Source organism: Trachurus trachurus (assembly GCF_905171665.1).
Source record: "Trachurus trachurus genome assembly, chromosome: 24".
Classification (NCBI taxonomy): Eukaryota; Metazoa; Chordata; class Actinopteri; order Carangiformes; family Carangidae; genus Trachurus; species Trachurus trachurus.
Window position 1 is genome coordinate 8285430 of NC_139910.1, and position 26623 is coordinate 8312052.

At 38.8% G+C, this 26623-nt stretch overlaps 1 protein-coding gene across 12 annotated transcripts in view; it reads right to left on the minus strand.

The window, feature by feature from the left end:
* dnmt3aa (DNA (cytosine-5-)-methyltransferase 3 alpha a) overlaps positions 1 to 26623 on the minus strand; it is a 78888-nt gene that overhangs the window by 11857 nt on the left and 40408 nt on the right. For 9 of the 12 annotated variants that reach the window (XM_084001299.1, XM_084001303.1, XM_084001300.1 and 6 more), the window contains 6 exons: positions 5072 to 5287; positions 2964 to 3122; positions 2525 to 2632; positions 1893 to 2040; positions 573 to 719; positions 425 to 469 (listed from right to left, as the gene is read on the minus strand). In XM_084001299.1, coding sequence (XP_083857425.1) covers positions 425 to 469; positions 573 to 719; positions 1893 to 2040; positions 2525 to 2632; positions 2964 to 3122; positions 5072 to 5287 — 823 coding nt within the window. The remainder of the gene's footprint in view (positions 1 to 424; positions 470 to 572; positions 720 to 1892; positions 2041 to 2524; positions 2633 to 2963; positions 3123 to 5071; positions 5288 to 26623) is intronic. The other 3 variants (XM_084001307.1, XM_084001304.1, XM_084001301.1) reach the window with 1 other exon arrangement.

Sequence of the window (26623 nt, forward strand, 5' to 3'; positions counted from 1 at the left end):
TGACCCTGCAGACGAATTAACAAGGAATGAAATAATGCATAATGAAACAACGTCAGTAATAACGTGTCAAAATGTGATAAAAAATTACCTCTAAATGATGTTTTGGCTGTGAATGGTTAAGAAAAACCTTTGCATGTAATAGCTCTGTGTGTAATCTAACACATTTATAATATATCAAGCGGAAAAATTACTGTTTTATAAAAAGATAATGAATTTTTTAATGATGGTGTAAATTAAACATTGAAAGGCATGTTTCATTTCTAACCTATTCAAAGAATTATTCCTATTAAAATATGTTATTCACCAGTCATTACACTATTAATTAACACCACAAATACCACACAACACAACACAACACAACACAACACAACACAACACAACACAGTATAAACACATGTAAGAGGAAAGAAATTTGAGCTTTTACCTTCTATATTCCTGGTTTTCTTTTTGATTTCGAGTATGAGTCTCTCTGGAAAACACAACACATTAGAAAACATTATTATTTCACATTAATAAATATGTTTTTTTGTGCTTTTCTCTGCAGGAAATGTTAACGTCGGCGTGAAATTTACCTCTGGTCCCCTCGTCGATCACCTCTCTGATCTTTGCTTTCTCCGCGGCGTGGTTCTTACGTGGTTTCTTTGCAGGTGGAGGCGTGTACGCGGCCTCAGGCTCCGCCCACATCTCTGGGTAAACCTCCTTGTACGGGTTCTGCTCCTCTGTGTGGGTTAGGGTTACATGTGTTACATGTTCTGGACTTAATACAGCTTCTCTGTTGTTTTGCAGAGGCTGGTACCAGGTTGACATTTAGACAGATGAATCAGTTTTTGACCTATGCGATAAAAAAAACTCTTCCATCAGGTCGCCGCTATTTTCCTGAGGCCTGAACAGACGAACGCAGAACTTAAAGGTCTGTTTACCAGGTGACACAGTGGTGAAGAGTCCACAGAAGATGGACTGGTTGAAAGCATGAAGACGATGTAGAAAAACACGTCTGATTCACTGTGTAGCTACGACTTTAAACCAGACTGACGGGATAAGAAGCATCACTGAGCCAAGTCTTTATTTGACTTGAAAATGCTGATCCAATTGATTGATTGATGATTCTCTGGGGACAACATGTTTAAAAATGGGTCTGTTTTGGTGACATAATGGTGTTTTGCTGTAAAATGGTCTCACACTCTCTCTTTCTTGGCTGAAATGAGCATTTATTTCTTAGTATATCGATGCTTTAAAGAGGAACTATGCTACATTTTTACCTTAAAGGGATAGTTCAACATTTTGGCAAATTGGCCCATTGCCATAATCCCTATAGTCATACAGTAGGTTCGTTACCTTTGATTGTCGGTGCAAGCTATTTTTAGAACGGCGGAGCAGAGCCGTGAGCTGCTCAGAGCTACGCTACAGAGGGTAATGGGATTTCTTGGTTTCCCTCATCAAACTCATCAAATACACAATCCAACAACTCCACAACGCTCTGGTGGACAAGTTGTGACCTGCACATTCACCACACTATGAGATAATAACGAAACATTACCAGACAGAGTTGTTTTTGAGGTAAATTCAGAGACTGCTTTCTGCCCCCAATGGGAATGTGCATCAGCTGTTTTGCATGAATTTACCTCTAAAACAACTCTGTCTCGTAATGTTCTGTTATTATCTCATAGTGTGGTGAATGTGCAGGTCACAACTTGAGCGTTTTGGAGTTGTTGGATTGTGTATTTGATGAGTTTGATGAGGGAAACCAAGAAATAGCCTTTCTTCGTCATCTTTGTTTTTAAGAAAAGCATGAAATGACAGAGTAAAGAAACATTTCATCTGGCTTTATTTTGAATTAAAAAAAAACATTACTTCTCATTGTCGATAACAGTAAACATGTCATTAATACGCACCTTCTCCTGGGTCCAGCGACGTAGGGCCGTTGGGTAGGAAGCCGGTCATGGCCCACTCGATCATCTGTCTGGTCTGAATGTCCACGCCCTCTGATTCATCGCTCGCATCACAGGAAGGGACTGGCCTCCCCGCCCGCACACTGGCCACCTAAACAACACGTCAGCAAACGTCAACACAACGTTAATCATCTCTACAATCTGGATTTTCTTTATCTACAAGATCCAGATGCTCATTCACAAGCAAAAATCACACAGTGCACATGTTTATAAGAAGTTGATCTTAACCCAACCGGTGCCACAGAAGGTGTAAATGACTAATTGATCTCAACTGGTTAAAAGAAGAAAAAAATAATGTTAAAAATAGAGAGCATGAACTAATGCACCCACATGTTGCCATCTTATAAATTGTGGATGGAGCCAGATGAGAACGACACCTCCACAAATGCAAAACACCAACGTTACATAAGAGAGGAATGAGTAAAATACGACCTTTAGACATCAGTGCATTTGTATTTTGGTCTCATTGATGCTAACTCCATCCAATAATAATAATAAGTGCAGGCAGCAACAGAAAATACAGAAAACAGTCCCCGACCCTGAGGAGGTTTGAGTTTCGACGGTGTCTTTGTCACCTGCAGAGCCTCGAAGATGGCTTTCCTGTACATGGACTGTTTGTTGTAGGTGGGCTGGTGGAAGGCCGAGGAGAAGGAGCTCAGAGGCATCAACTTCTCCACACACACCTGTAATGAATAAAGAAAAGATAAATCATTCAATGTGAACAATATTTAAAAGAAAAGCTATAGATACAGAGAAAAAAGGTGAATATTTTAAGTTAAAGGTATACAATTCTTGTTTTTTCTCCTCTTGTATCTGTGGCTCCAAAAGAAAATGTGAGTAAAATCAAGGTCTTATTCACATACTGAAGTTTCTGAACCATATAAAAGGATAAAATAAGTGTAAAGACGACCATCTGCTGAACTGAAGTTACTGTAAATTACCTCCTGAACAGAACTGGTAGCAGCTGTTATTATTATTATTATTATATATCCTATTATTATTATTATTACTCACCACAGAGAACTTGCCGTCACCGAACCACATGACCCAGCGAGTGCCATCTGCAGCTCGACTCCGGCCGCTCATCCACCAGGAGACGATCCTGCCGGGCCACCACGAGAAGCCGCGCAGCTTCCCGAACACCAGCGTGCCGATACCGAAGCCCCGGCCATCCTGTCGGGAAGAGGGAGGAGGAAAGAAAAGGATAGAGACGTCAGGACGATCTGGTTATAGGATAAAAACTGGGAAAATCTGCTGGAAAACAAGGTCTATGTTGATAAATATAATGAAAGCTACACTATAAAACACTGTATACTCAATATTATTGAATGGAAGTGAGATATAAAGAGGTTTTCAAAGCCAAACTGCATTTCTGACACCTTGCGAAAGCTAGTTTTGTCTTGGTGAATAAGTAATATGTGCTGTGTCTAATTGGGCATCACCTCTGATAAAAGCTGCTTCCAGCTCAGAGGCCTTTTAAACATTACCAGTCATTCAATTTGCAGGAAGCAGCAGAGAATTAGCACAAGATGTTATTTCCCCAGCTATTTTGCATTGTTATTATCCAGCGAAGGCACAAGTCCTGTGTTGTCTCATTAGCTGCTGCTCTAAACATAAATGATGACTCAGGCTGTTTTCTGCCTTTATTAGATGGACTGTTGACAGGAAATGAGACAGAGAGAGAGAAAGAGAGATGCAGCTAATGTTAGCGTTAGCAGCAGCAGTCCTCGTTTTTTTTTCTCACGGAAAAACTCAGGAAAACATGAAGGATATTTTTCCTGCTCCAGTGTCCTGTTGTTTTCCTGAACCGCATCAACACTCGGAGCTTGGAGCCAAAACAACCTTCACATTATCAGACCATGTTTTTTTTAGACAATGCAGCTTCTATCCTGACTGTCTGTGTCTGGATGGAGCCGCCGCCGCTGCTGCTGCTGCTCTGAAGCCTCCTATCAATCAATCAATCTGTCTGTCAATCAATCAATCAAGCTTTATTTTTATCTCTCACCTTTTATCCACGTCAAAAATGTAATTCAAAGTGATTGGATGAAAAAGAAAAAAGATTAGACTTATTTATAGAGACGGTTATAATATGTGAGTAGCTGAAATGATAAAAGGTGTTAAAAATAAAAATAAATAAAGGGTTTATAATAAAAAGCACTGAAATAATCCTATGAATATAAGTAGTTGAAATAATTAAAGATAGAACGATGAGTCATAAGTAGCTAGTAGCAATAAGAAGGTAAAAGATGAATGATGAAACAATAAAATATAACAAAAATAAGTATAAACGCTAAAAATAATCACATTGTACAACACTACATAGGAGTCAGATTGAAAGATAAGTCTAAATCAATCATATCGAGCAATTATAGATTAGAAAGTAAAAGGAAAAGTATTTTTTTTAACCTCCATATACAGTACATTTATTTTCTCCATTTTCCTACCCTATCGTTAAATTTTTTAATCAATTTTCGATCAGTTGCTTCAGCTTTTAAAGCATAATGTCTATTTATTTATTGGTATTTCATTTATATTCTTATTTTCTCCTCATGTGAAACTCCCTGAGCTGCATTTATTGTTATGAAAGCTGCTAAATAAATAAATAAATGAATAAAACTACCATAATTATAATATCATTACTTTGATTAACGTGTTTACAGTCGATCCTGCGGAACAAGAAGTTTTATCTCAGAGAACTAAGACTAAAAATATGCTCCGGTAAAAATAAGCTGCTGTGAAACCTGTGTGTAGGCAGCAGCAGCAGAGCAGCATTGATTAGGATCCACTTATTGATCATATCATTGATCGATCGTCCTCTGCAGATAAAGTTCCTGTGGAGGTTCGTGTTTTTTTTCAATTTTTTTTTTCAGAGCGACGGTTCATCCTTCCTTCCTTCATGCCGAGGAAGAAGATGGTGTGATACAGTACGACTGAAAGCTCCAGAGCAGCTGCTAATGGACGGTTTCTCCCTGATAAGTTTATCTGCATCCTATTATTGGATAACCAAGAACATCTGTTGCTAACGGTAACGACACACTCCTCCTCCTCCTCCTCCTCCTTGTCACACATTCATGAACAGCTGTGTGTGTGTGTAATGTGGTGTCGTGTGTTGCTTGACTCACTGGATGTTGTACCTGGTACTCGATCTCGTTCGGCGTGGCTTGGTCCCCCCTGGCGACCGGCTCGGGCGTCACGGCGACCGTCGGGGAGGCGGGGTCTGTGTGCTGCTGCGAGGGAGGAGGGGCCGGGCTGGCGGGCTCCTCCTCCTTCTGGAAGTCGGCCTCCGATAGGTCGTCCATCATGCTGATCTCCGCCTCTCTGTACGCTCGCCGCTCGGCCTGCGACGACAGAACAGCAGAAACAGACAGAAACACAATATTTTTTTAGCTTTTTCCACTTGTTAAAATGTTAATTTGTGTCTTTCTGTTGCTCCATAGTGGTCAGACCTGCTCAGAAACATCTTATGATCCATGTTTTGTTTTAATAAATGTGGGAAAAATAAAGTTTGACAGCCCCCGAATGACTGAATACACATATTAAAAGCAGGAAAAGTAATGACACATCGACTCCGACTGGTGTTTTCCCTTTGATTTCAAGCGGTGAATATTTATTCTGCGCTGTGGGAACAGTCTTTTGGCATTTTTTCGACCTTATCTGTGCATAATTACAAGTTACAACTACTTGACTCCTACAGTTGTGTTAGATGTGCCAGCTCCACGTCGGCAGGATTCACCATTTATGGTCGACTTTCTGTCAAAGTTTCCTTTGGGGAAAAACGCCTCCGCACACACAACCTCCTCCACTGGAGCTCATGTGATTAGATAATGGATTACTCATGCAAAATGTTTTATCTCTTTATAAAAAAAAAACACACACACACACACGCATACATACACACACAACATGTACAGTGGCCCAATAATAATAAACAATATCCCAAAAAATGTCATCTTCATAAGTAACACTGCTTCTTCTACAACAGTATCTGAACCATAATAACAACAGTGAGAGCAGGTTTCAACTTGAAATGTTCCTTCTTGTCAAAATTAGTTGTTTTTAGTCTTGTATATGTCTAATTAGATGTTATATTATGCATCTATCTATCTATCTATCTATCTATCTATCTATCTATCTATCTATCTATCTATCTATCTATCTATCTATCTATCTATCTATCCATCTATCCATCCATCCATCCATCCATCCATCCATCCATCCATCCATCCATCCATCCATCCATCCATCCATCCATCCATCCATCCATCCATCCATCCATCTACTGTATCTATCTATCTATCTATCTATCTATCTATCTATCTATCTATCTATCTATCTATCTATCTATCTATCTATCTATCTATCTATCTATCTATCTATCTATCTTATCTATCTATCTATCGATCGTATCTATCTATCTATCTATCTATCTATCTATCTATCTATCTATCTATCTATCTATCTATCTATCTATCTATCTATCTATCTATCTTTCTTCTCCTCCTCCTTAACTCCCCTGTTATGTTTCCTGAAAAGCTGCTCGTCCGTCACAACCTCTCTGTTTCTGTTTGTGCTGCTGGTCTTACATACAAACACAGCCGTCCTTCGAGGAGGTCCTGTGTGTGATTGATGTTTTTTTTGTTTTTTTTCGTTAAACGTAGTTCTCTTTCCAGCTGATGTGGTGGCTGCTCTAGATCAAGGCCTTAGTGCCCCGGGGCTGTAGGAACAATCCTTTAATTGTTCCTCTAAACAGGAAGTAAGAGGGGAGTGGAGCGGTGGGGAGGCGGTTCAATGGGTTCAGCACAGGAAAGAGAGAGAGAGGGAGTGAGAGGGAGAGAGTGAGTAAATAGGATTATATTATAAAACTGAGCAATACAATACAGACGGAGGGAAAGTGGAGCGTGTTTGATGAACGACAGGAGGAAAGAAAAGGAGAGAGAAGAGAGGATACAGGAAGTTAGATTTTCAAACTAAACGTCACTTTTTCTACTTTGTCACTAATTGTTTGACAAATGTAATTGAATCTAATATCAATCAAGATGATGAAGCCACACACTCCAGTCTACAATAGGCTACATGTAGTATAAGTAACAGTAAGCAGGAAGTTTACATTAAAGCAATAGATCGTCTTGTACAGTGTTGCTTCTTTGTTTAGATGAGAAGATCAATACCACTCACTGTATCAATACCATATCCATCAGACGATTAGCTTAGCTTAGCATAAAGACAGTAATCAAGGGGAATCTTTAAAACGCACCACTTCATATGTGATGTTGTGTTTTTTTTAATTCTGTAAAACAGGGAAGTCGTGGTTTAACAGAGATTTTTGTGTGAATAATGATTTTTTCTCGGCCTGGAGCAGAGATTTCACACCAAAAAACCACTTTGTTTCATTTTTTTTCCCCCTTTTGCTTTATCTTGGGATTGAACAAACAAGATAAAGCGAGTTAATAGCTGAGGTTTAGAGATGTGTGTGTAAGCAGATGTTGTTATGATTTGGACAGAGCCTCTGTTTACAGCAGGGGTGTCAAACTCATTTTAGTTCAGGGGCCACAAACAGCGCAATTTGAGCTGAAGTAAAATAATAGCATGATAACCTGTAAATAAAAAGAAACTTTGAATTTTTCGCTTCGTTTTAGTACATTATTAAGATGTTTACAGTTAATGGATAGGCTTTATGCACAGCTCCACTCCACTACTTCCTGAACTTCAACAAGCTCCTTTATTTCCTGTCTTACATTTTTGGACAACAATTGATTAATCCAGGTGTGTCTGACCATTGTTGTTGTGACTACTGAGGTCAGAGTTAGAGACAGGAAATAAAGGAGCTTGTTTAAGTTCAGGAAGTAGAGGAGCTGTGCATAAAGCCTATTATTCCTTTTACAAAACAGATTATGAACAACCTGAATTTTCCTGAGACAAATATGTGCAATTTCAACAATATTATGCCTCTTCTGTCTACTATGTGATATTTACACTTGGCAAATTCATCCTGAGGGACGGATTGGACTCTCTGGACATTTGACACCCCTGGTTTACAGTCTTATTGCTGAGCTAACTTGTGGACACTTTGTGGACACTTTTCCTTTAGACTATAAAGTGTAAAATAACTCATTTGGCAGGAGAGTAATCCCTGTCAGTTTCATATTTTATTACAAGAGTATTATTGCTAATTAAGTCATTATTTTATCTGAAAGAATACATCATATTTTAAATATTTATTGCATGGTTTGTGTGTAAAATCTTGACCTTCAAAGTAAAAACGTTCCCATAGCTGCCTGTGGTATAGTCGTAGTGGAGAAAAAGGAAAGTATTTCCCTATTAAATGTGGAAAAACTAAGTAGAGTGACATTAAAGTGCTTCAGTTTGCCCTCCACATCTTTAAATACATCAGTGATACGAGTCCAAACACGCAAAATTAAAGAAAACTTTATCAAAACTACGAGATGTTCGTGTTCGGGGTGGATCTGACTGACTGACAAGAGATTTTCTGGGAAGTCCGGCGCAGAAACGCTGCTGCTTCAAAAGACCGAAATTAAAAATACTCATCATGACCTCACTCGTTACTACGCTGCATGCGAGAGTCTCACTGTGGCCCAGATGTAAAGTCCCACGACTCCTCCGCAGCGTTTCCATCATGACCTAAAAATACTGCTGCTGCTGCTCCTCTTTTGGGTTTTTTAACACTGGTGAGAACAATTTGGTTTCTGCTGTTTCGGCTGAGGCTGAAACCGTCACGTGATGTCATGACTGTGTGAAACAAGTTGACGAAAGACAGAGAGAGAGAGAAAAAAGAGAAGAAAAAAGCCGCCACTGCTGCCACTGGTGGACAGTAACGGAGTAAATTTACTTGAGTACTGTACTTAAGTACATATCTAGAGGATTTGTACAGTACTTTACTTGAGTATTAGATTTCTTTGGTACTTATTACTCTTACTTGAATTCATTTCCAAGACAAATATTTTTACTTTTACTCGAGTTAATTTCTAGGAAGGCTGAAAAGTACTCGTTACTTTCAGGTCTGCTCTTTTTTTTTTCTTTCTTTTTCTTTTCTAAAATCCTATTGGACACAAGCTGTGTTTGTCAAAGAAGGAAACCCTAACCCCTAAAAGCAGCACATTTCAAAGAGTTAATTCTCAGAAACAAGAGTTAAAAGGTCCTTAAATTCATTTAGAAAAAAATATAGTAATTCATTGATGTGAAAAATAAGAAATTTACTCTTACTCTTTCTTTTACTTAAAGTAAATTTAAAAGCAAGTACTTTTTTACTCTTACTCGAGTAACATGTCGACTGAGCTACTTTTACTTGTAACGGAGTAAATTTTGACCAGTAGCATACTCTGTACTCTGTCCATCTCTGACTGCTGCCACTGCTGCATTCCTCTAGGAAATAAAAAGAAAGGAGGATGTAAAGAGCGAGGAAGAGGAAGAGGAGGAGGAGGAGGAGGGAGGAGGTGGGATGACGACACGACATAAATTCAAGCGGAAGGGGGGAGAGAGACAGTAAAAAGTGAGGGGTGTCGGGTTGTGACAGCTCTCTCCTCAGTTCGACCCCGGGGTGAGGAGGTCGCTCTTCCCCCCGCTCCCGTTCACCTCCGACCTCATAAAATCCTAATCAGCCTGTTACACGGATCGTAGACGGACCACACACGCACATGCACACGTACACGCACATGCACATGCACCGTAAGGGAATCTCCACATGTCGTCACTGGTTTCTGAAAACATCTGGAACGCTTGAACCAAAAAAAAAAAGAAAAGAAAGAAAGAAAGAAAGAAAAACGCCTGGAAAAGTCAAAGTCCGATCATCATCATCATCATCGTCCATGTGACATAACTGCAGAGGTGACGGATGAAGTGTTGATTTCTGAGTGGGCTGATGATGGACGCTATAAAAAAAAAAAAAAAAACAGGAGCTGCTGCTGCTGCTGCTGCTGCTGCTGCTGCTGCTCACAGCTGGAAAATAAATAAAATGAGCAGCGGGTTGTGGTGGAGCAGCTCGGAGAAGATATTGGAAACCAGAAATAAGTATTAAACTCTAATAAAGACAAATTTAAGTGGCAGTGAAATCCAAAAATGGCAGTTTTATTGATTTCCTGTCAATATAAAACGCTTGTGTGCTGATTTTGTTGTATTGTAGAATTGATATTTCATTTTTTTATATTTCAAGTTTTATTCTATTTTTGTACATAACTTTTTATCCTCTTTTGTTTTATATTTGCATACTTTGCTACCTTTACCTTCCTGTTGCTACTGTAACAACCATGTATGAGATGAATAGACAGTCTTATGTCTTATTTCACGTAATATGCTTTAAAATGAGCAATTTATACTTGTTTAAAGTTTTGATGTTAGTGAATTTCCATTTTTGAACTTTTATTTCATGAATATTTATGTAAAAATTGAAGAGAGTTCACAATTTCTGATATTTTGTATTCATTTATGTCTCTGTTTTTTGCCTATATCTTTCTTTTGTGTTAGCGTTTATGTGGAAAATGTTGGCGGCTTGTGTTTATTAAAACATTCACAAAACAGCTGCTTTTGTGCGACTTCATTTCTACAGAGATTTACAACATGTTTCAATACATTTGTTCCCAATGTAGCCCTGTGTTTTAACTTTTACTCCTTTTTTTCTTACTTATGTTTTAGTCGATCATGGTGGCGAGCTGCAGCATACATCCTTATTATAATCTTATTCTCATTCAGTATAAATATTGGCTCTACATTTTAATGACTATACTACAATAAGCTTTATTTAACCCTTAATTCATCATTCATACAGTAAAGCACGTTTTTTATGTGATGCTGAAATGTAACTACTTCCTACACTTAAAGAGCCAATTTTCACACAGAGATAATTTGATTTTCGCCTCATCTCATCTCAACTTTTCTGCTGCTGTGAAGAAACTGTGATAATTTCTGTCGGCATCTGGACCGGATCATCTCATTAGAAGACTTGGACCCGGCTCCATGTTGCTGCTTCTGCTGCTGTAGTTGCTGCTGAGCGGTACCGGGGCCAAAGAAAAACCCTGCTCTCTGCTCGCTGGGATGAAACTGTGTCTGTTGCCTGGCAACGTTACTGTAGCTGATTGAAGAGTCCATCAGAAAAGCTTTCACCGCTCTCTCTCAGAAACCAGGATGAGTCACTGATGACAGACGAGTGTTGTGTCGACTCACGTTTCTGTGAAAGCAGCTGAACTGACATGAAAGAGACGAAGAGGAGTCGACCAATCTAAAGAAATAAGACTCTAACTGTGTTTATAATGACGCAGCTGATTGGTTAACTCTCATAAACGCACACAATACGTATTATTTCCATCGTCCTGCACAGATGAAGTCCGAAAACATCATTTTTTAGAAGATTTTTAGTCTTAAAAATATTGTTTCTATGGTGAATTGTGAGTCATGTTTCTTTTTGGTGTTTGGGATTTTTTTTTTTCATCACATTACCAGAATATGAGGGTGTAGTTTGGGCGGAAAATTGCTACCAGAGTTTCTGCAGCGCAAACAAAAGAAACTCATCAAGGTCTCCTCAACAGCTCGTTACAGGGTTCCTCTGTGGTTCACTAAGATAAAAGTATATAAAACCATATGTGGAATTAAACCACACATTATCACATAATATCCGTAAATGTAACACTATAATAATAAAACATGAAGAGATGTAAATGATATTTAACAGCTACAGTAAGCGCAGCGGTGTCTTTGAATGCACCACTGATGCCCACAGCATCACTACACCAGTCAGTAAGAGTCCAGTAGTAGGAGTTTGATCATCGTACAGTGTGTGGAGCGAGACTTTTTAATTACTCACTCACTAACCTATAAAAAGTTCAGTAATGAGGCCAATTAACAGGAGCACAAACTGGAAGACTTCCACTAGTCTGCAGCGCTGCGTTCAAGGCGCCCGGTCCAGGCAGCCTGTGCTGTGATGCAGAACAATTTTTCTGGGTTAAACAGCTGCAGATTTGAAAAACCAAAAGTTCAACAAACTATAACCATTTAACTATAAATAAGTTTGAGACGGAGGAACTGGAGCTGTCGACCGGTCAGGGTGCGGATAGACTTCTTCTTATATTACAGACTCTTATGTTGATCTATTGCTCCGTGTGCAGGGTGTGTCAGATTTGTGCACATGAAAAAGCTTTAATAAATTAAACAACGGTAAAACTTCCAGTATTATTTATGCCGTTTTCCTGAATCTTTGTGAAAAGTTTCCTCCTGTTTTCAACTGAATCCTCAAATTCTCTCAAAACACTAAAATTTACATGAGCACAGTTAAAACCACAACAGCTTTTAAAACAATTTAGAAGTCTGTACTGTATACTGATCTCCTAAAATGTGCAATATCAGGTTTATATGACACTATGACCTTGTATGATACTAAATACTCTCCTTCACTATCATGACTTAGCATAACATATGCTTAATATTTACATCTTATATACGTAAATGTATTTTTATGTGTATATTTAACTTATTTCAAGCACATATTGTTACTTTTCTTTTGTTATTTTTCCTGTGTGACATAAATTTTAAACAACCAGGCACATTTATTTCACTCAGGATTGATAAAGTTATATCATATCGTAGCTAAACTGGTCTAATAAGCTCTGAAATGCTTTTTAAATTTGCATTTGCAAAAAAAAACACCTCAATTATACATTTAATGTACAGTAATATGCAAAGGCTCTAATGAATTCAGATCAATTCAACAGGTGATACCTTCAGAAAGACCTGATACAATTTGTTTTTACTATTTTTTCTCTTTCCTGAACTCTGTATGACCTTAATAGAGAAATAAAAACCTATTTGTGTCATTATTTTGACGGTATCCTCACTTTGTTTCAGTTCCTATAACGTCTGCACGCTACAGTTTGTGCTATTTGGTTGTCAGGGACGACGACCACGTTGTTACGAAAAGGGATCATGCTTCGTATTGTACCAGATGCTACGAGGCAAAGAAAGAAGAACAAGAGTGTGTTTTCATGGGACAAATAAAAGGTTCGGAGGAGGGCGGAGGAGCAGCGAGAGGCCGTAATGTTGTGAGTTACGTCTCTGAACTTTATCGAACCCCGTGGCCTGGTCAGTGTTTTCACTCTCTTGACCTTTGACCCCTCACCCTCTGACCTAACCAATGAGCCATTTCTTAGGCCACGCCTCCTTTATGAGCGTGACTGACCCTGACCTCCAGATGAACCCAACATTGCTCAAACAGCACACACACACAGAGAGAGATTCACACACTACAATTAAGACAGCGGTTAATAGCCTTTCTCACATAATGTCAATAGGAAACGCACCAAGCAACCGCTCTTCTCTTTCATTAGCATCGATCGCTGCCGTGGGATAAAGTGTGTGAAGTGTGTTAAAGAAGTTTCCTCCTGAGATCTCCTGTAATGAAACGGGCCAAACAACAAACATCTGCCTCATTGCCGACTGTGGCACAATAGCCATTTAGTGACTTCACATTGTTTTCTAATCATAACCTTTCCAGATGTGCTTTAGTAAAACATTATAACAGCGACACACTATTAAGAATGAGTTAAACAAACACTTATAAAGCATTATTCCATGCACTGACACTGATTAGTTGCTAATTATCTCATCTATTATCTATCTAATGATTGGTCTTTTACTGGATTTAGCGTTTGTGAATCAATTTCTGTATTGATTTTAATGTCCATAACATCGTTTATAAGGTGTCAGTAACTGATGAATGAACTATTTAGATAAAAAAAACTGTGATTTAGACATGAGCTGATGGTTAGTGAGTTTGTTAAAAGATGGTTTATAATGTATTGAACAAGCACTAAGAATCTGAATAAACCACGAGTTGCGGTTCAAGTGTTTATAAAACATCTATGAACAAATCAACTGTGTATAAAAATGACATGCTGACTAGTATCAGTGTCAAATAATGCTTTATAGATGATGAATTAAGTATTTTATAATGATTAATAGTGTAAATGATTGAAAACATGACATTTAATGATCAAATTGATCATAATATGTCTGATTGAAGGCCAAAATAAACCAAACCTCATGTTCACCCTGATGCTGAGTTTTACACCTCAGGGACTTGTTTTCTCATCATGAACTTAATCAGTGACCGTTCATTGTTTTGTTTTGTTTTTTCTGAGCGGAAAAGACTCCAAACCATTAATTTGTCTCACGTCTGTTTCAAACAAGGCGGCTGATTTGTCGTCGTTTTAATTGTTAACATGTTTGGGAACCATGTGTGCACAAAAAAAAAAGAAAAGAAAAGAAGAATCTCTAAACTTCAAACATGTAACTTGAAGTAAAACTGACAAAAACATGGCAAAATGGACCAATCTGAATCTGACAGCTGTTAATAATATCAAAGCATACCAGGGCCTGATGTTAACACTTAAAACACAATACTTTAGCGGTCTGGCGTTGGTTTCCAGTCGTTAGGATAATTTGATAACTATTTGCACGTCTTTTTTGGCAGATATAAAAGAAAACTGTGAATCCCAATTTTCTAAAACACAAATAAAAGTAAACCAACATAATGACTTCCTGTTTTTTTTTTTTTTTTAACAAAACTGGTGTTAATCCTGCTTTGTGTTTTCTTTGGCGAGTTTAGTTTTGTTTTCCATTTATTCAAAGTTACACCATGCTCATGTGTACTTTTACACACTACTTTACTTTTTCATTAGTTGTGGCCTTAAAAAAACTTTAGCACAGAGTTATGAAACTTGAAATCACAGCAGATCAAACATAAAAAAAAAAGATTATTGATGCAAAACTACGGCTTAAAAACCAGAAACTGCCCTCAGTGAGACTTTAGTTTTGATACCATATTATTGTGAAGCAGTGTTGGTTCCCAGCCTCGAGGTCAAGACCCCGACTCAGACAAATTTTAAAGGTCTCAAGACGATTAGAAAGAGGGGGAAGCAGAAAAAAGTTATGGTTATTGTTCTACACTTCCCTCTAATCTCTCCTTCCTCCTTTTTTTTTTTTTTTTTTTTGACTTAACTTGCACAATAATGAAAGGGTGAGGCTTTTATTTTGAAATCATCCATTTAGTTTGATTATTAAATCCATTTAATTGAGATTTCTACACCAACTGTGCATGATTTCGTCTTGTTATATGAAGGAATTTGACAAATTTCTATTACATAATATTGTATCAGGTAATAAACGTCAGTAATAAACGACATGTTTGGTGAAGAGGCTACGTGGGAAAAGTGGACTTTAAACAGTTTAAGGGGGCAGAGTGTCTCCAGCTCTCTGCCCCCTTCAACAACACACAAGTAACAGAAAATAAACATGAAGTGACCTCCTTCAGATCTTTTTACTTTACTTGGCATGAAACCACGACCAGCAGCAGCAGCAGCAGCAGCATTAAACACCCGTTTACATCTGCTCAGGAAAATAATAATAACCCCTTTTAGTAAGTATAAAAACAAACTCGCCATGAAATAACTCTCTGGAAGCAGTTACACAACTTGTAACCCTTAGATTATGTTTCTCTCCACAGTCTCACATCATGCACACTCATACTAAAGGAAAAGAAAGAAAAAAAAAAAAAGTTAAATCACTTACAGGCCGGACATGGCAGCTCTGCAACTGCAACCCTTCCTCCCTGGCTCTCTTTCTCTCTGTCATTTTCCTCGTCTGCCTGTCTCTCACCTCCTCCTCCTCCTCCTCCTCTTCTTCTTCTTCCTCTCCTTCCTCCTACACTTTCCTCTCTGTGCGTCTCCTCCTCAGCTTCACTCGACTTCACCCTCTCTAAAGTCTTCTTCTTTACCCCTCTCCCTCTCTGCTGATTGGCCCGGGCAGTGAAGTGTGTGATTTACTGGCTCCTTCACCTAACAGATGTTTAGGTGAACTTCCACCACACACACACAAACACACACACACACACACATGAACACACACACAGTCATGTCTGGTCGCCTCAGGGGTTTAAGGGTGATGACACACACTCACATATGCACACACACATACAAATCTATGCTAGTAGTGTGTATATGAGGTGTGTACATGCACTCTGGTCAAAGGTTAGGTAAGCCTCAGGGTTGACAAGGCAATAGGATGTGTTAGGGTCACGACCTCACATTCACACACACACACACACGTACAAACTGCACTTATACACATGAGCCAGTTTAGAATTACTGAAAGGAAAACAAAATGACGCTGACATAACGTCTGTAAACTGAGTGTTTGGACTCGGAGGAACAACGTCTGTTTTCATGTTGAGCTGTGAGGAACTCGGTCCAGAGCTGCAAAGACGTCACTCCTCCTCGCGGCCACAAGGCGGCAGGAGAACGTCACACCGAGCGGAGCGATGTGGACGAAAGAAAGAAACTTAATCGATTTACAGTTTTAATCCAGTAAACTGGATTTCCCTTCTAGGGGTTTAAAGGGATAGTTCAACATTTTGGCAAATTGGCCCATTGCCATAATCCCTATAGTCATAGCAGTAGGTTCGTCACCTTTAATTGTTGGTGCAAGCTATTTTTAGAACGGCGGAGCAGAGCCGCAAGCTGGTTTCCCTCATCAAACTCATCACATACAGTACACAATCCAGCAACTCCAAAATGCTCTGGTGGACAAGTTGTGACCTGCACATTCACCACGCTATGAGATAATAACAGAACGTTATGAGACAAAGTTCTTTTAGAGGTAAATTCATGCAAAACCACTGATGCGTGTTCCGATCAGGGACAGTTTTGCGGCAAGCAGTCTCTGTATTTGCCTCGAAAACAACTCTGTCTGGTAATGTTCTGTTATTATCTCATAGCGTGGTGAATGTGCAGGTCACAACTTGTCCACCAGAGCGTTTTGGAGTTGTTGGATTGTGTATTTGATGAGTTTGATGAGGGAAACCAAGAAATCCCATTAGCATAGCTCTGAGCAGCTTGCACTGACAATTAAAGGTAACGAACCTGCTGCTAAAACTATAGGGATTATGGCAATGGGCCAATTTGCCGAAATGTTTAACTATCCCTTTAAGTTCAAGCTGTGATTTGGTGTTTCAAAATGCACTGTGTAGTTTCAGGGGTGGGGGAGTTGTTGCTTTCCCAATGGGCTCCATATCTTTACCATTAGTAAATCAGCAACAGTTTTCCATGAGTCTCTGTCTTGTCCTATGTGAAGGCCTCTGATTGAGATATATTGGTCGTGTTGGGGCTTTTGGTAACTACAGACTTTGAACCAAGTTTTTATAGTGGACTGTGGTGTGTTTGAGGTCTGACGCTGCAAAACTGAACCAGTTCCCAAGGACAGCGACTTTCTCTTGGGAACCGGAAGCCACTTTGTTGTCGATGGGAGAGAAGTTAAAGAGAGAATCTATCGTCCTAAATCACAAATATGAAAAATAATCTGTAAAACCAATTTATTGCCAACAATAAGTAGAACAATGCACAACTCTGATATAATACTGCAGCATCAAATCAGTCAGAGCAACTATGGACAACACCAAGTATCGATCTGATACTATGTTTAAAAAAGAAAGTGATCATCTGTATCCTAGCGATGAAGTGTGGATGTGATATGACTGATGGTTGAACACTTTGTAGTATATGAACAAATACATTCAATTTCTTGACTATTTGACTGATTTATTTGTCCAAACACACAGGTGCATGCTGGTCCTAAACCTGGTCTACCTGCATAAACCACCTGATCACTCTAAAACAAACAAAATTGAATGGGAGTCAATGAGAGGAAGGGAGGGAACTGGCTGCACTCAGAGGCTCACAGTTCAAATGTTGTTAGTCTCTCTGCGTTTGTGAGCACATTGTGAGAGACAGGCCAAGCTTGTCTACAAAAGTGGAGAAAATTATGTGTGTAGAGTGTAATTTGTGGCCGTGGCGACAGGTTAGAGAGCAGTGTGTCAGAGGATTTTCAGACCCTCTCTCACGGATGTCACCCACTAGGTCTGAACATTCCGTGCCATTGCTTCCCATTATAAACTTGAAATTTGTCAGAAATGATCATGAACTTTTAAAGGTTACTAATCAATAATGGTAGAAGATATGAAAAAGTTGAATGTAACATGAATACTATGAAGTTTAGTGAACGTTTTAATAGTGGAATGAAGTCTGTAGGTGAAAGTATGATGAAGCAGTTAAAGTTCAAAGAAGAAGAAGATTTGATGAGTTTGAAGACGGTTTCCATTAATTTCAATGGGAAAAAAATTCAAAAAAGTTTGAATATTTTGAACAAACTCTGCCAGAAAAGCAAACAATTCATCTTCATTTCTTATTAATGGCTACATAGATTTCCTGTTTTAGAGCAGAGAAGAAGAACTGACTTCCTGGTGTGAAGCTATAAAAGCTTATAGTCGTCCTTCATGTGACATCACGCGCTCACCTTTATCACAGGTGACCTGCTGAGTTTTCTACACAGCTGTGACTGTTTTGTGTTATGAGCAGGCCCTGTGTGCACACAATCATGCACGAGTGTGTGTGTGTGTGTGTGTGTGTGTGTGTGTGGGTGACGTGATGCCAACGAGTCGTCTAAAATAACACAATGAAGTGTTTTCTTTTCTGACACCTCCGCAGCGGTTAGAAGTAAAAACAAGGTCAAGGCTGAAGTGTGTGCGTGGTGTATGTGACTTGCTAAATTCAATTAGCACAAAATGACATTAAGTCACAGCAGGAGGGAGGAGGGGGGAAAGGAGTGTAATATATATACGGTTCCCTATAGTGTTTATTTTCTCTGCTGTAACTTTAAACGTGAAGGAGAGAGAGAGAGAGAGAGAGAGAGAGAGAAGATGCCAGATGTTTTTATCCTGAAGTGGAAAAGAGTTTTCTGAGTTACCAGGTTTCCTTCAGACAGAGGCAGAGCGATGGGATGTTAACAGCTGGCTGCAGTTCAACCGACCGACAGAGCAAACACACACACACACACACACACACACGTAGAGAGGCAGAAACCTGGAAATGGTTAACCTCTGTCTCCGACACTGATTTCTTCTCGCTCTCTCTTTCGCTGTATGTTTCAAACTTTCTCTGTTTTCCTTTCTCTCCTTTCACTCCATCGCTTTTCTTTCTTTCTTTCTTGCTTTACACCTCAATCCCCTTCCCCTTCCTCTCCCCTTCCTTTATTTTCTTGCTTGCTTTCATTCTTCTCTTTTTGTCCTTACATCCTCTTCTTTATTTGCCTCCACTCTCCTCTTTTTTTAATCTTTGCTTTCTTTCTTTCTTTCTCCTTATTCTGCAGAACTTCTTTTTCTCAGTTCCCTTCTTCTAATAGTGGAAAGCCACCAAGTTCATTCACTCGAGTACTCTGTTCAAGCAAGCAGTATTTACATTTATACTATTACTCACTTGATTGGGGGAACACTGCACTTCTTACTCCACTGGATTCATTCATATTACTCACAAGAGAATAAAATAAAATACAAAATCAAAGATTAAAACCAGTTTTTTTGCCTGATCTGTGTTAAAAGATCTTCCATCAAAGACAGGAAACGTCTAAAATGATTTCAGTCAAATAACTTTTCAAGGTCTGAGGAGGTGGAATTATTCATTATTATTTCACAAAGGAAAAAGGGATAAAGTCCAAACTATAAAAAGAAAAAAGCGAAGACACGTCGGGGCATCAGGGTTCATGGTTGGAGAGAAGACAAAGAGAGAAGCTCTGAGATCAAGCTTCACTCCAACTACAACTGCAGAGTGTTATAACGTCTTAAACATTAATGCATCAGCATGAACAATGTGATGACGAGACTTTTCATTTTGATACTGAACCATGAACTCTGACTCTTGATGCCATTTCTAGCATTGTTCTTTTATTATGTGTTCAAATAAACTTTCATTCATTCATTTATCATTTGTGAGCAACTTTTTTTTTTTTTTTTTACATGTTTGCTATTTTTTGTTCCATATCTTATGTACTTGCTCATGTCTGTACATATTCTATATCTATTATTTATGTATATACATGTAGTTCAAACAAGTGCAGATCGTGTTGTGGTGCCTTTTAGGAAACTTGCTTGTTTTGACTTCAGTTGAACACGACCACGACACAAACATGTGACCTACCCACTAATCAAGACAAAAACGTGAGGAAAACATGGATTTAGGAGGGAAAAAAAAAATTTGGATAGTAAAAAAAAAGCAGTTCCATTCATATTGATGCTTTTTTTCCCATCTAAAATCATTTTTTTACTCCTAAATCCACGTTTTTGTCTTTGTTGATCTGGAAACAGTCCCGAACTTGACAGTCGACTAGTAAGGTCTACCCAGGAAGCTAGAGTAAACAGAGCTACGTGATAAAAACACATGTTAACACTGCTCTCTCATATTAACAGAGTTATGCACACTCAGTGTTGTGTGGTAAGGAACTGGTGGATGTTGAAAGGGTTAGGGTTACATTACATTACTTTTTTTTTTACATGTTTGCTATTTTTTGTTTCATATTTTATGTACTTGCTCATGTCTGTGCATATTCTATATTCATCATTTGTATATACATGTAGTTCAAACAAGTGAAGATCCTGTAGTGGTGCCTTTTAGGAAACTTGCTTTAGTTCAGTTGAACACGACCACGACCCAAACATGTGTCCTACCCACTAATCAAGACAAAAATGTGAGGAAAATATGGATTTAGGAGGAAAAAAAGATTTTGGATGGGGAGAAGCAGTTATATTCATATAGATGCTTTTTTTCCCCATCCAAAATCTTTTTTTCCCTCCTAAATCCATGTTTTCCTCTGGCTTTTGTCTTTGTTGATATGGAAACACTCGACAGTCGACTAGTAAGGTCTACCCAGGAAGCTAGAGTAAACAGAGCTACGTGATAAAAACACATGTTAACACTGCTCTCTCATATTAACAGAGTTATGCACACTCAGTGTTGTGTGGTAAGGAACTGGTGGATGTTGAAAAGCATGTGTACTGTAGTGATATTTTGAGCATTATATAGAGGCCAAAGTCACGGTAAGAAGAACTGCCCCCATTACTTTGCTGGCTAACTGCAGTGTAGCGCCGCTAGCAGGAGGAGAGAGCTAGGTCTGGGCTGCACATATTTTTCTCTGATTTTTTCCTATGGTCGCACTCGGGGACCTAGAGCTGTAGAGCGTTACTTACTGTAGAAAATGACTGGACTTCTCCTTTAAGTTTAAAAAGGAATCATCACACCAATGAATAAAAATCATCCACCACTGGTCCAGGAGCCGTGTCCTCCCCCGTAACAGACTCACTATGACTAAGACTATGTGACCTTCTGCAGTCATCAGTGTACAGGATGTATGAAATGGATGAGAGGACACGGCCCCGGTGGAGAACCAGTGGAGGAAAAACAGGAAGTTGTTACCTTTCAAATGAGATCTGATGGATAACGCCTCTCGCTGTGGTTTGCTGGAGTCCCAAAGCTTTAGAAATGTCGTTTATAACACTTTCTAGTCTGATAGATGTCAGTGATTTAGTTTTTTTCCCCCTTGAATTTCTTTAGATCACAGCATGATGTCAGCCTACTTCACTTTGTCAAACAAGTTTTATTGAAGTGGTTTCTTGATTCTGGCAGTGACCAAGTCTGGGTGCGGATAGTGAAATTAAACTCAACTTTCCAAAAAAAAAAAAAAAAAAAAGGTTTCTCACAGTTAGTTCATGATTTAACAAGCGGGGGAAATTACTTTTTCACACAAAGCCAAGTACTGTACTGTAGGTTTGGATAGATTCTTTCTCTTAATAAATGAAATAATCATTTAAAAACTGCATTTTATACAGTATTTACTTGGATTATCTTCATCTAATATTAACATTTGTTTGATGATCTTAAACATCCAAGTGTGACAAATATGCAAAAAAGTAAGAAATCAGGAAGGGGGGGAAATACTTTTTCACGGCATTGTACCCACATCTTGACCTCACAGTTCTTCCGTTGTAATCTTTACACTCGAATCTGTCAAATAAGTGAGAATAACTTCAAGAGGTCCAGATTCTTAGAGCGTAACATTAATGAATTGGTGTTTTGTATAAATTAAGGAACTGAGCACTTCTTTCACCACTGCTCTGCTCTTTCCTCCTACTTCCTTCCTTTCTTTCTTTCTCTCATGACTCTTTGCTCTTACTTTCATTTCTGCTGAGACTTTTATTCTTTCTTTTCTTTTCTTTATGTCGAATTGATATAAAGTTATGAGAAAAACCTACATTTAAAGTTTCAATTTCTGTCCCGGCGACAGTGAGAGAACAAAAAAAAAGAAAACACAAAGTTGCTTCTGGCTTCAGTAGCTGATGAATCAGTGACAGGAAGTCACACATGCTCTACCTCTCTCTTTCTCTCTCCCTCTTTCTCTCCATCTGTCACAAGCAACAGACTGAAAACAACCTGGTATCAGTGTGAACAACTACAGTTTGTGTGTTTACATTCGCTTTAACACAACTTTATAATTTAATTCATTTAAAGCTCAAACAGATGTTCTTATAGATCGGACTTGTTTACTGTACTTCCACTTTTCTAAATTTAAGATTCATATTTGAGTAAAAAAATAAAAAATGTTGCTCTTTCTGCTCTTCTCAAGCGACTGTCAAGTTGTCAAACACTTTTCCTTCTCACATATTTTTAAAGGTTCGTGTCCATCACACGTCGACAGCAGTAGCAGCAGCAGCAGCAAGTTCAAACAGGAGTGAGAGGAAACTGCAGCCGCACTTTCACACACTCAGTCAATCAGCCTGAATGACTTTCTCTCCCCCTTTCATGACCACACACATCCTGTCTCTTTCAGTCATTCTGTCTTTTCGGTCTTAGGTCTTCCTCTCTTTCTCTCTCTCTCTCTCTCTAACACACATACACTTTCTTGCATCTACAAGCCACTTACTCACACACACACAGAGACACACAACTTCTTGGCAGCAGCACGGCAGCACAGTCTTTTATACTAGAGAGTGAGAGGAAACTGTTGAACACAATACACCTGACCTACAATATTATCACATTTGAAAAGTTGATTACACACGACAAAAACTCAAAATCTTTCCAAGAATATTATATTTGTCTTATTTCTTGTCAAAATGTCTCATTTCTAGTCAAAACTAATCTTTTTCCACTTAAAACAAGACTCATCACCTAAGAATGTACTTGTTTTTAGATCATTTTCACTTGTTTCAAACAAATTTTCACTTGAAATATGTAGAAAAATCTGCCAGTAAAAGCAAGTTTTTTGTGCTTGTAACAAGAAAGAAAAACTTGCTCCACTATCAGATTTTTCTACTCATTTCAAGTGAAAATAGGCTTGAAATAAGTAAAAAATGTCTAAAAACAAGTTACTTTTTTAATGTGATGAGTCTTATTCTAGGTAAAATGAGATTTGTTTTGACATTTTGACTAGAAATAAGACAAATATCCTTGGTAAGAGTTTGAGTTTTTGTCAGTGCACATCCAGTTCGTACTGATTCTTTTGAAGTTGTGGTTTTACGTTGTGGTCATCTGATCTGAATTTTCAAGTCTCTTTTTAATTTCTGTCTTTGGTTGTCGTCGTGTTGTAGTACTCGAGACCAAGACCGGTCTTAAGTTGAGACCACATTTTTTGCGGTCTTGGTCTTGTTTCGGTCTCGGTCGGGCTGCACTAGGGGTTTTTTCTCAAGACCAGTCGAGACCACAGCTGTACATCTTTTTTTTTTTTTTATGACAAGTGTCTCTCTCTGTCACTCGCTCACTTTATGCGATGTAGTTCAGTAACTTTAAGATACGCTTGTGTAACCATCTGTAAACTTGGTTGCACCATGACTCAGCAGTGAGAGGAGACTCTGTGCTGCTGTGTTCTTCTGTTCAATCTAAACTGTGTTTCAATTATAAAAAAATATGGTTTAAATTTTATATAAAATTATCTTTTCTTTTTAGCTGAGGAATAATGTAAATGGGCACTTTTCCACTGCAGGAGTTCAAGTAAAAGTTAGGGGGGTAGGAACTTCTACAGGAACCGTCCTCTCACTGTCTCCACTGCAGACCAGGACCCGCTCTTGGCTCTTGCAGCGACGTGCAACAGTTTCGATCATTGCGCAGCTTTGTTTTGTTTTGTTTTTTTACTGCTCTTGTTGTTGTTGTTTTCCAGCAGTATAGACGCTTTCTAATAAAGCTGGGTTTTTAATTACGATCGTCTCGTAGCCTAATCGCACGATCGCGTATATATCATCTTTTTTTTTTTATTACTATTACTACTTCTCTCATACCTCTTTTACCGGCTTATTCTCTCTTTTTTTCTCTCTGAAGACGCTTTTTTAATATTGCTGGGTTTTAAAAATGCCGCTTATTTCGGGGCTTTCTCTTGGCGTCATATCCCACAAGCCACACCCGGGAGTTCCTGCAGTGGAAATGCACCAATTGACCCTTCGCATAAGCCCCGCCCCCTTGGTTACTGTTGCTACGCCGGGCAAGCTTTCACTCCCAGCCATGCTCCTGGCAGTATTTGGTATCGATTTCAAAGGAAATATCAGTAAATTTCTGGATAAACTGTTCTGAGATAATAGAGAGAAGAAGTCACAAAGATCATTCATAGTTTTCAGTGACGTGACTCGCGCAGGAGGATAAAACATCTGTTCAACGACACGACTGGACATTGTACAGAGCAGCAGTAAGGGCCGGTAATTTTACCGTCTATCAACCCACGAAGACTTAGGTCATCTCACTGGTCATGAAACGATCAAACTGCAAGTTTTTGGGCGATTGTGAACCACATACAGCTTTCGCTGCTGTTTTTTTTCTCCCACCGCTGTATCAGTCAGTGAAAGCAGTCCCTGCCTGGAGTATCCCTCGCCTAGAAGCCCAGGTAAAAGCTGTAAAAGCCCAGGTAAACGCGGTAAAAGTACAGCTGTCATTTCGGAGGTGAACATATGGTTATCCCCATATTTACACTTGCTCAAGTCGAAAAAAAAAGTCTGCTCGTATCTGAACATCTCTATATTGCTGCTGCCGCCGCCGCCGTAGTAGCAGCAGCAACAACAACATCCTTCTCTACAAACAAATGTTTTTCGTCCTAGTCTCAAAATGTGTCCACAAAAGCAAACGTAATGACTCACTGCGGAAAGCTTGCCAGGCCTATAGTTACGGTTGCTAACGTAGGATTGGACAATAGCTGTTTGTGGGAGGAGTTGGCGAAGGGTCAATTGCCAAGCCACATGATTATTATCAGTACTGACACTGAATACAGTAAGTAAGTCTTGCATTGGTTTGACTCGGTCTCGGGGGTTCGATGGTCTTGACTACAAAACTAGTTTTTGGTCTCCACCACCTCCCGACTGCTCCACTATAAAACTGCAGCTGGTTTTTAACTGTGTCCGTGTGTAGTTCAGGGCTCAGCGGGGTCTTTTCTGTGCTATTTATTTATGATTAACGTTTATGTTGTTAACTTTTATTTTCATATACAGAGTCATTTCACTTATTCTCTGATCTTTACATTGTGCCTTCTCATGTTTTTATTGACTCAGTGACATTTTGAATCAGTTTGCGTTCGACTGACTGGTGACCTCTCGGTGAAAGCTAATGATGAGAATCCAAATAAAGAGCGAAGAATAAAGAATATATGCAGCGAGCACTTGTTTTTCCACAAAAAAAAAAAAAAATCAGCTGCAACAAAGTTAATGAGAGCAGTGAGACTGAAGCAAAAACTGTAAAGTTCAGGGCCATAAAACTAAAACAATGATACTATAAAACTCTTTAGAGCCGAGTGGAGCGAGCGATGAATATCTGTGGGTTTGTCACTGCGACTGACCTTTTTTGCACATTGAAGTATTCATTTGATCCATTGTCAGTAAAAAACAAAAAAAAAATCATTATGGTGACTTTAAATAATGATTTAAAAAGTTTGTTCGACCTCTGCAGCACTAGCAGCAGCTGTTGTCAGTGCAGAGGAGAGAGCGCACCGAGGATACGCAAACACTCAAACACCAAGAGTATAGTTCTGCAGGAAGAAAATAAAAAGCTTTAAAAAAACAGATGTGAGGCTGAACATTACCACAACGAGCCAGCTGCACAGGGCAAACCTCAGAGTCTCCTAACAACACCTGTTTAATTTATATCTGTGAAAACCTGTTACCAACAAAAACAGGATTTCAAAAATACTGAGATAATAGAGTTTGCATGTTCTCCAGCTTCTTGAACCTCCTCACACAGTCCGAAGTCATGAACACTACGTTGACCTCTCCTCCTGTTTGTCTCTACAGGATTATTCATATTTCTTTCTATCTATTTGTTTACTTCCTGTTTTATTTTGAAATTATTCAACATGTAAATCCCAAATGGACGACATAGCGACCACACAACTTGGAGGAAAAGATATTTTTGACGAGCTATAACCAGATTATGTCAAAATATATAAAGTATTTAGACAAAAAGTTATTTTTTATCTACATTAATTCCTAAAAGCAGAAGATTTCCCCCTGTAATAGCTCTTTAAAGGGGAACTATGCAAAATCTGGTCGCTTTTCCTCTGTTTTGCTAACCCTCCTCTCGGCCATGTGCATTTGTTTTCAACGAAGCCGGTGGAAAGGCAATTCATGAAGCAGTGGATAATGTTATTTATCATATACGATGTCGGGATGTGTATATTTGTGTAGTCTTATCTGTGATTAACAAGAGATTACGGGTTACAGGGTGCATTTGTGTTGCGGTGCCTGCAAGACGAGATCTGGGACACCAAAGCTGTTTAATTAAGGTAGAAAATGTAGCTTAGTTAAGATCAAAATCCTGCATAGTTCC